Below are 10,355 nucleotides of genomic sequence, written 5' to 3'. Positions count from 1 at the left end.
GTGGCTGTAGTAGAATTGACTGCATCTTGCTTCTTTTGATGGAGCAATGCGAGACTAGCTTTAGCGTTGTTGCTCATTTAGGAAGGAGACCACATATTTTAAATTTAAGCAGGTGCGTTTGAAGGATCGCCCGCACGAATATAACAGATTTCTATCTTGCAAAAACTTTAAGATGTATCAGATGTCATATATAAAATATACGCTGCAGAATTTTCAAATGCTAAATCATTGTTGTTCTTATGTATGCGACCAGTCGAAGTTCCTGCGGCAGTTTTTGTTGGAAGAATACGGTCTTTGGTCGCGGTTTGTGGATACAAGACAGAAAGACAATCCCGCAACTTTGTATAAGTGAGGAGTCTGTGGAATGATATCGTGTGAAGTTTGGGTTGCCATGTCAAGTGAATAATAAAGCAGATCCTTGTTCAATATTGACTTCAAGTTGTCCAATCATTTCTTGTCATCGTGCTTGTCACTGTATTCTTATTTACGGAATAGTACTAGACTCTCCTGAGTCTCTCTGTTACCTTTGTAATGATACAAATATACATGCATATTATGTTTAGTGAAAGTATAGTTTGCAAATTTTTGCAAGAAAATGTATGTTACATGTAGCTTTTTTCTTTTTTTTTCATAACTAGACTAGCGTTAACGTTCAACCATCCAATGCCTATAATGCAAATTCATGTGCATAATTGTAGTGTATCTAATGAAAAGTATAGTTTGCAAAATTGTATTAGAAAAACGTCTTGAACTATACACCGGTGGTTGCACTCAGTAAAACTGCCCGGAAGAGGTTGAGTATTGCCTAGAGACCCCTGGTGGTTAAACAAACTATCGCATGACGAATATGCTTTTTACGTCTTTCATAATATAACCAGTGACAAGCTCAAGTGTTGTACGTTGACATTGGGATAAACACTCGACAATTAATTCACACCCGCCTTTTTTTGCTGTTGACACGAGCTCTTCCGTACCCGGTTGACTTTATAGAGTCAACATATTTATAATGCGGTCGCCTTTCACAGATAATACATAATTTTGGTTTGACACGGCTCTTGGAAAGAGGAAACAACATTAACTGAGCGTAGCGGCAGTTGTAGGTTTGAACGGACGTTCCATGCCCTGCACCGAGTCTGCGAGAGCATCGTGCAAAACTGTTAATTCATCAGTTGAACATGGACTAAACGACTAAATCAAGTATCAAGTTCCATACTCTATCAACAGTTTTAACATCGAGGACAATTTTAGCACCATTTGTTCACGCCATTATAAACTGTACGTTAACAGACACTTCCTCCAGTTGCCACATAACGTATAAGGAGGCAATTACAAAAGCTACACATGCCTTTCTGGCACAACGCCATAACCTCTGTTATATGGTAAACGTCATGTTGCTCAGAGACATCAGATAATGGTTTCTAAGTTTAGAAACTATGTTAAATATACACTTGTTCAATTACCTCGAAGGTCTAGAAATAATGTTACAGGTTTGAAGATATTTATCTCATTTCGTATCATTGTTTGGATTTCATTATCTGTTCTTGACACTCGTTGTTTTACTAATTAAGTTTCCGTAAACTAATCCAGAATTTTTCTCCTGAAGATCTAGACGAGTAAGTGAGGTGTACCGTACGTCCACATACGTCATAGATCAGACAAACATACGTAAATGGAGGGAGTAGCGGTCCGGTTCCTTCCTGTAGAAAAGAGTGGAAAGTGTATTCCGTGCGCCGCACTCCATTATTTCTTAGAACCGTCTGTCCCAGAGACAACCGCAACGGAAATTGATCGGTATAACCGAGAACGGGGATCAAGACTGGGTCAGCATCTGGTGGAAGAAGATTATATACCAGGCTACGGAATTATGGTTTAATGTTGGCGACGTTTGGATAACTATGTGCATGACTAAGTCAATGTTTCATACACCGGTGACCAAGTATTCGCGTCAAGAACAAATTAAGATAGTCTAAAAATCGTTTGCATTTCTTAACTGTGTTTGACTTTGTGAACTTTGTTCTTAACCTATCTTAGTTAACATGGAGACCTTGCTACCACGCAGTAATGTAAACACACTATATTACACGAACAGTAACTACTGGTAAAAGGCCCATTTGGTGAAAATGTCTCCATCATTGGTGCAGTTTATGGCTAGTCATTAAAAGCACATTGAATGTAAAAAAATTGAAGATCTAATATTAGCATCTTAGCATATAAAACGTTTTGCGCCCAGTCTGTCAAAAGTAATACAACGTTAAAGACACATCTCCAGAACTTACCTAACGGCTGTAGACTGAACAGCTGCATTGGCTTCCTTGTGTAATAGTTTATACAGTTATACAACATGGAAATGCGTATGCGTTCAATTAACTATAAGAAAGTATATTTTCCTTGATCACTTTGTTTGAAAACGTTGTACCATGTACAAGGTTACTCTGCATACGTGCGGTCCTTTACCCGCACGACAAAAAGTCAACCAAATTCCGAACGCGACAAGTGATGTCACGGGTTAGAAAATTGATATCCAACTTACGACAGCAAAGTACACACGCGGCGAGTGTTAATATCGTGGGCGGCCCAGGCGGCACATGGTTGGCACGGGATTCCTTAGAATTCGAGCCGCGGCCACTTAAACTGTAATTATTTCAACCATGTTAGTCCACAGTCCACTGACAGAACAATCCTGGCAGAAATTATTGCCCGGCACGACGAAATTCCTCCCACACAAACTGTAGTAACTCGCTATTTCTAGCGGGAATTTCCGCGTATTTGTTGGTTTGGGGAGCGCAGAGACACCTACGACAGAGAGCTGTCATCTGTTTTTAGATCCGTGACTCGACGGCTGGACTACACGAGGAAGAAGGTCGCGATTTATTTCTCTTAGAAACCACCCGAACGGCAGCTGGTACAGTTCTCTCTGACGGGTTTTATATCGTACATTTACGGGTCAAGACCGCGTTATCAGCAACCCACAGCCTTGTATACACTGGACCTAGCAGACACCGTACTTTGGACACAGTCAACAACTGTAATCTTTTACTTCAAAGATGAAATGAACGCGTTACAACCACTGGGACTGCCAAGTGAAGGAAGCATGACTACCTTCTTGGATACAAGCACTCAGAAAACCGGCATGGTGGTGAATGAAAGTGTGGACAGTTTCACCTGCCCCAACAGCGAGACGTCCCGTATAGACTGCGACCCTGGGGGTGTGGCAATCGCAGCCGTGTTCTCCCTACTGGCCATCACCACCGTTCTGACCAACGTTGCCGTCATCGTGGTCATCGTGAAGGACAAGCGGCTGAGAGAGGCGTACCACTACCTGTACATCTTTAGCCTGGCTCTGGCAGACTTATCCGTGGGCGCCCTGGGAATCCTATCGTGTTATATGTACTACCTGATATGCACGGACCCGGCCGACTGCAAGAGCTGGAAGGCTCTGGACTTTCTAACTGGTAAATGAAAGCTTTTACTTTTTTATGAGAGAAAACTAAGTACCTGAAGAAACTAATCTTGTAAACAAACGATACTTGAGTGAATGGGATAGGGGTGTCTTTGGGACTATTGGAAATAGAAGGTTAAGGACACAGTCGACAGGTAGACACCATAGACTTAATATGGGTCAATCGGGAAATAATCTAAGGGACTACCAAACAGTGGTCAGGGGTGTGTTTGTAGACCTGGTCACTAATGACACAAGCTGGTGTGTTAAACTGTTGGTCAGTAGTACAGGTCCACCTGAGTCTACAGAGTTATGTGATAATAAATGTCTATGGCCTAGTTTTTGTACATCACCTGAACTTATCCCATGAAATCACGAGCGTAAAAAAAGACTCATGGATATCTATTGTCTCCTTCCCTCCTAGGCGGAGTGTCCATGTCTAACCTAGTCGTGATCTCCGTGGATCGTTTCCACGCTTTCGCGTCGCCGCTCCAACACAACAGCAGCAAGAAGAGCAAGAAACGTAAAGTGGCGATCTTGGTGGTTGCCTGGGTTATTCCTACCGTAGCTTGGAGTATACCAGTGGGCGTGCCAAACTCTATCTACGATACAGGAGAAGTTGTCGGCGACCTGCCGGTTCTTTCGCTGTATTCCACTCTCTTCCACTTCTTGCCGTCGACTATTATTGTGGTACTGTACGTGCGAATCTTGATCATCATACTTAAGCTCACCAAGAGCACGGCTGAGAACGCGCGCTCTCCCAGCGACGCCACCAACCTGGGAGTCGGTGGCGGAACCAGACTTGACAAGAAGGCGAAGACGTCCGACGAGCTCCAGGGCAGGTACCGAATCATGTCGGGCCCGGCCGCGGTGGGCATGTACGCGAGGAGGTCAACAACGACGACAACGATGTCGCGAAGCTCACCTGTTACACGGCCGAGAGCCGCGACCAGCCCTGCTGCCCCGACCACAGGCACAGAACCCTGGCCGTGGGCAAAACGTCCTCCTAGACGAGAATCGGCTATTTTCACCATCACTGACGGCGAAACAACGTGCCACGTCTCGAAGCCTGAGGTGAAGATGACTTCGGAACAGCCGAGCTACAAGAAGAGACGTGCCGGTTACCACGCAAACTTCATCGTGCGTTACCACGACGGGGACTCGGAGTCCGACGCGCTTTCGCGGCCAGAGGTAGTCGTAGACCGGCCGAAGCTCTACGCCCACGAGCGCGTGCTTTCAAACATTCGCAACCAGCGCAGGTACGAGGCTCTCATGGCGCGGCACAGGCGGGCCACCCGCCTTCTGGTCGAAAGAATCGCTGCCTTCATTATTTGTTGGATCCCTTACAGCATTGTATTATTAATATTGCCATTAAACACACTGGTTGGATTGCAGGAAGTCTACAAAGTTACAAAAGCGCTGTCGTATCTGAACTCTACCTTGAATCCGTTGCTTTACGCTTTCGGAAACTATGACTACAGGCGAGCTCTCTGGGAACTGTTCTGTAAAAAGAGACGCGACGTTTCCCTGGCAGTGTACAGGCCATCTCAAAACAATGTACAGTTTAGAGACATGAACAGGTTTACATAGTATTTGGAAAAATACCTGAACGTTGACTACAGATCCATTTCTGTCACTGACGAAAGGTAGCGGATGCTACCTGAAACGTCTGGCCGTTTTCAAAATGTGTCCAGTTGCTTGAGTAACTGTTACTTTGGTATTTTATCACCTGGGTGTCTAACCTTCATGAACATAAGCAGACATATAACATGGATTTCTTCATATGCCAGTTCATATGAAGCTATCATATAGAGCTCTCCAGTGTCACTGACGAAAGGTAGTGAATGCTAACTTAAAGGTCTGACCGTTTCCAAAATCATGTCCTGTTGCTTGAGTAACCTTTTTTTTGGCGTATCAAAGACAGAATATCGGGACTATCAAGTACACCTGCAAGTGCGTATGTCACAAACTTAAAATGGATCCACAAATACTTTCTGACTTTTATCTGTGACAGACTTTACCAGATTGTTACTGGTGGCATTATAAATCACGTTATGTCAGGTTCAGCACATATTTGATTGCCCCGGCAGAAATGTCACGTATTGTACATAAACACTTGTGCCTGCCCGGTCTCTGGCACCAAACCACAACCAAGTCGAGGGTTCACTTCCGAGCCACTCACGTGGCATACCTCGTGCGTGTGTTTTCTTACATATCTTACACGTCAATGTTATATAAAATCTAGTAAATGTAAACATGTCAAGTCACGAATACCAAAAGGACGAAAATATTGTTCATATGAAAGCAGACGTCCTACAACTGTATAGTTTCGTAACCATGCGAACTATTGTTGACATCTGTCTTGTGTACAATAACATTTTTTACTTCATATATGACCATCATCGTATTTTGTACATGTATAGTGTATATTGTTATGGCATTTGTACTTGGAAATTGGTCATTATCTACCACAACATGAAAAAGTTCCTAAAATTATGTAAAATATTACCACATCTTCTACTTTGATAACCTGTATGATACATCTTTACCTACCTGCATTTATCCCCACATGGGTGTCTTTTAGCCACCACAAAAAGCAATAAAAACGTCACTTGTTTTATGATTGTTTTATTGTTTAATGTTCTATTTATTAAATCATCATGATCAGACCACTGGGTATTCCCCTTTGAACAAGCAGATTTTCAAGGGGCCCATTTTACACCCACATCTATGATATTCATAGAACAAGGAAATAAATGCCTATGTTATTTATGGCCGTAAGCAATAAAGATATAATTTTTATAACCACCATATGTCACACACATGGCAGAACAAATTTGGCACAAGGAAGTCTATTCACAGCTTAAACAGGATGTACTTAAGAGGAAATATCAAAGTGTTGGCCTGGGCTTTAATATAAGTATAATGTGTAATCTTCGAGCAGGGTATAATGTGTAATCTTCGAGCAGGGGGGGGGGGGTAGGTTGCAGGCACTAGATGAAATACAAGCTGTTATAGAGCCATAAAGCAGGCCAGTTTTAAAGCACAGTGCTTGAGACCTAGAGTGATTACTTGTGCTTTTTTGATAGCTCAATGCGGCTGTGTCTCTGCTTGCTTTTTCAGCCAAGTATGCCATATTACCCATTCTCTTTTCAATAAGTGTGTTGGGCTCTTTTACACTTAGAGATGAATGCCTCTAATTTGCTCCCACTTTAAATTTCTAAGGTAAAACACAATTAAAATTCATAGTTGTTACATTCAGCATATACATGTACAGTCATACACAACATATAACTGTCAGTAATTAAAATCATTTCCTCCTTTAAATTAAGAGTGGCCATCTATATATGAATAGAATATGCAAACCCTCTCAACTTATTTCATCCATCTATCCATCTGTCTGTCTATTCATCCAATACTCACTCACTCACTCACTCATTCACTCATTTACCAAGTGACTCACTCATCAATTGAATATTTTGATATGACATACATGTATAGCTTCACAATAGACTTATTTACATTAGTTACCACATGGCATTCTTGAATTTTTTTAGCTCATCAACTCTTCTTGCCAAAGAGAGATTTTTTGCTCGACACCTTTTCACCACCAAGCTGTCAAGAGACAAAACAATAATTTGTTGTTTTAGAACATACAAATTTTTCATACATTACTTATTATATTACAATGATATAATAATCATTCTACAAACAGTAGTAAGATGCAGAATATGCTAGTGGGTCAAACACTGACAGATTACTATAAAATTAGATCTGATACATTATCCACTTTAGGATCAGATCATGAACATTGAAATTTTTGTAACAACAGCAACACATAAATTGAAGCTACATGTATGTTTCTAATGTAAAGATAAACTGTGGCTCTCCATTAATAATATGGCTCTGCTTTTAATACACATCACTGTGCAAATAAAATTAAGACAACTGACCTTTGCTCCAAGTAAGAGCCTGGCTTTGTCCTCCTCTTCCCTAAAAATGGACAGAGAGGAAAGTTGTCAAACTTTACAGCACGTTTCCTGAGTTATGAAAGCTTTAATTATGGCCTGGCGTCCCTCTCACATGTAGGTAAACATACTCCAAAGTTTCCTGGAACCCAGGGCGTGAAAGATTGTTTATTAAACAAGCAGAAGTTGTTGAATCAACATGAGGGACAGGTGTTCAATTTGCCGTACATCTGGACGCTAACCTACATGAGGACGTTGAACTTTTTTGACACTGTGATATGTACATGTATGAAGGGGTAAAGGACTGCACAAGTTAGGTAAACAAGTTCTCTGACTATCTAATATAGATGCAGTAGAAAAAGCATACATCTTGTATCAAACTCAAATGGTAAGGAGAGTACATTGAAAATTAAAAAAAAAAGAATGAGAAGAAATGAAAGCCTTACTTTGCCAGGCTGTCTGGCTCAGAGCTGTCATCTCGACCAATGGAAGCCTTCAACCTGAATTTCTCCTTGATAGCCTGTAAGAGAAGACCTTATAATATTAGTTGTCACACAGAATCATGAAGACTAGTAGACAACCATGAAGACCAACTCCCAATTAATTATAGATCCTAGAACCAACTCCCAACCATGAACTGGAGAAGGTTGGGAGGCCATGGTTGGGTGTGTTACACACGTGTCAGCTATGTGTAACATGGTTGGCACCATGTGAAAGGGGCTTAAGTCATAGCCTCCTGTGCAGGCCCCGCGGCGGTGGGGAAGAGTCTTTAACACATTATTTTAATATAGCCGGCCATCCTACATAGCCGCCGAGAGAAGGTTGCTTTCCACGTTAAAAACTCTTCCCCACCGCCGCGGGGCCTACACAGGGCTACTTAACTCACCTGTGACAGAAGAGCATTCTTGTACTCCTTCTTCAGGATCATGAGGAAGTCGAGCCAGGTGAGGGTGAGGTTGTGGTACTCTAACATCGGCACCAGCAGGGTGAAGTTGTGCACATCCTCTATGTTCTTGTCTTTCTGGCCCTAAAGAACCAAAAAAAAAAAAGAGTACTGAATCTTGAACCAGTTTTAGCTCACTGAAGAGCTACTCTTCCACTGGTCATGACAGTAAAGGTGGAGACTATGTACAGTATTTACATGTTCATTGTACAAGGGAAATTCTCCTAGCTCTTTTTGACAAGCACAATGAACCACAGCTTAATGTCCCATCCAAAGGACTGCAACCCTTTACGCACAAAGCAAGCAATATCAGAAAAGCATAACCTCACTGAAGTCATTATGAAGACAATATTACCTTGTAGCTGACACACAGGGGGACCTGTGGGATCTTGATGTACAGAAACGTGTTGTTCCTTGCTGCTCTTTCCTGTCAACAAAACATAGAAATGAAGTGTAACAGATTCTACAATTCTATATTGTCTCTTTTCACTTACAGTAAAATCAAGAGAGTTTGCTATGATAACGTAAGGATTGTAACACTTGCATGCATGTTAACTTATTTGTATAAAGTAAATGCTATCCAACCTTCATTTTCTCAATGTCATCCCGGCTTCCGATGGAGGCTTTCCTCAGCAGAGACTTCTTCTGAGGCTGTAGAATGGAAAAACAAAATCAATCTTTACCTAGATATGTAACAACTAGTACACTCATTAACACTGTCTATGCACAGTCCACGTGAGTCCAAATGCAAACTTGTACAAACACATGCTGCTACATAGGAAAATAGAATATTGTTTTCACTAAACACACATATTGGACAGAAAACCATGGGGCAGTGCAAACTTTCAGGCAACACTGTGGACTATCATTGTCACATGTCTGTAATTGGACACGTTTGAAGTACTGTACAGTAGTCTGTCACCCCTGATGGAGTCAAAATTCAGTTTCATGTTGGATATGATGTTAACTCTAATCATACTAATTATAGTTTTACATGAGCTTTCAAGCAGATTAAATCACTACTATAGTACTGTACATACAATGATAAAAGACAGACAAAACTGGAACAGTCAACTTGGTGAACAAGGAAAATGTGAGAAAACAAGTACTCATTAAGAGCCTATGGGAACATGAAGACAACACTGAACAATGAGATTGTACACATGCAATGGCAACAGGCACATGCAGATGCACACAAGCTGCTTGATACATTCCAACTCTTAGTAAGCATAAAATTCATCCACTTCCCTAAGCTTGAGCCCAACACTACATGCAATACAAAAACCAATTCAACTGGAACAACCTGCAAATAGATAACAACCTGCAAATAAACAGTAGCGTTTGCTCTACAAACTAGTTTGTTCAGCTAACAACATCCAAAACAACAGACAAGCCCTAAACAAACACATGAACAGCATGGATGTGAGCATGACAGGGACAGGACAGAAGCTGTGCATGAGGACAGGACCACACAATGAGACCATGCAGTGGTCAGTACCCTGGCTGACGGCTGGCCGGAGTCCCTCACTCCCACCGGCTGCTGTTCATCTATAGACCCAGAGCGGACATGTACACCTACAGTCTACAGGAGGGAAAAGGCAGCAGAGAAACACTACAAGTGCCTCTTGTACACTCAAATTCATGTACTGAAATCCTGCATTGGATAACGAATACAGAAAACATGTCCTATAGACAATAAAAGAGGAGGCTTACAAAGAAAAAGTGTATCAGATATTCAAGATAGTCATCAGCTACAGAAAAAAGGCCTATAGAAAATACAGGAGAAATACTACAAGAAAAAGTATATAAGATTTACATGATTGGTATAGGTAGAGCATTCATGCAATGTATTCAAAATTGCATAGTATATAAGCACTCAGAAATGTACAGAACCAATGTAACACATGCATGCTTGATCAACTGTAGATAGTTTGCAAATAGAGAGAGCTTTCAAAGATATACAGGCCAGATACTGAGTATGATATAGAGACCAGAGATATTCAAA

At 41.5% G+C, this 10,355-nt stretch overlaps 2 protein-coding genes across 2 annotated transcripts in view; one reads left to right on the top strand and one right to left on the bottom strand.

Annotated features, from left to right (window-relative positions):
- Nucleotides 1-3,130: 3,130 nt before the first annotated feature.
- LOC109474226 (muscarinic acetylcholine receptor DM1-like) lies at nt 3,131-5,029 on the top strand. Its single transcript, XM_019774851.1, has 2 exons — nt 3,131-3,452; nt 3,864-5,029. Exons 1-2 carry the CDS (start codon nt 3,131-3,133, stop codon nt 5,027-5,029), a joined length of 1,488 nt encoding a protein of 495 aa, XP_019630410.1.
- A 790-nt stretch (nt 5,030-5,819) lies between these two features.
- LOC109473423 (protein KIAA0100-like) overlaps nt 5,820-10,355 on the bottom strand; it is a 33,254-nt gene continuing 28,718 nt past the window's right edge. The window contains exons 41-47 of the mRNA XM_019773676.1: nt 9,849-9,932; nt 8,936-9,001; nt 8,706-8,777; nt 8,294-8,434; nt 7,854-7,927; nt 7,393-7,432; nt 5,820-7,054 (exon numbers count right to left, since the gene is read on the bottom strand). Of these exons, the coding sequence (XP_019629235.1) occupies nt 7,001-7,054; nt 7,393-7,432; nt 7,854-7,927; nt 8,294-8,434; nt 8,706-8,777; nt 8,936-9,001; nt 9,849-9,932 (531 nt within the window). The 3' untranslated portion in view covers nt 5,820-7,000. The remainder of the gene's footprint in view (nt 7,055-7,392; nt 7,433-7,853; nt 7,928-8,293; nt 8,435-8,705; nt 8,778-8,935; nt 9,002-9,848; nt 9,933-10,355) is intronic.

This window comes from Branchiostoma belcheri, unplaced genomic scaffold (assembly GCF_001625305.1).
Source record: "Branchiostoma belcheri isolate BF01 breed outbred unplaced genomic scaffold, Haploidv18h27 scaffold1, whole genome shotgun sequence".
Lineage (NCBI taxonomy): Eukaryota > Metazoa > Chordata > Leptocardii > Amphioxiformes > Branchiostomatidae > Branchiostoma > Branchiostoma belcheri.
The sequence above is the reverse complement of the archived record's forward strand: the minus strand, read 5'-3'. Positions and strand labels throughout refer to the sequence as shown.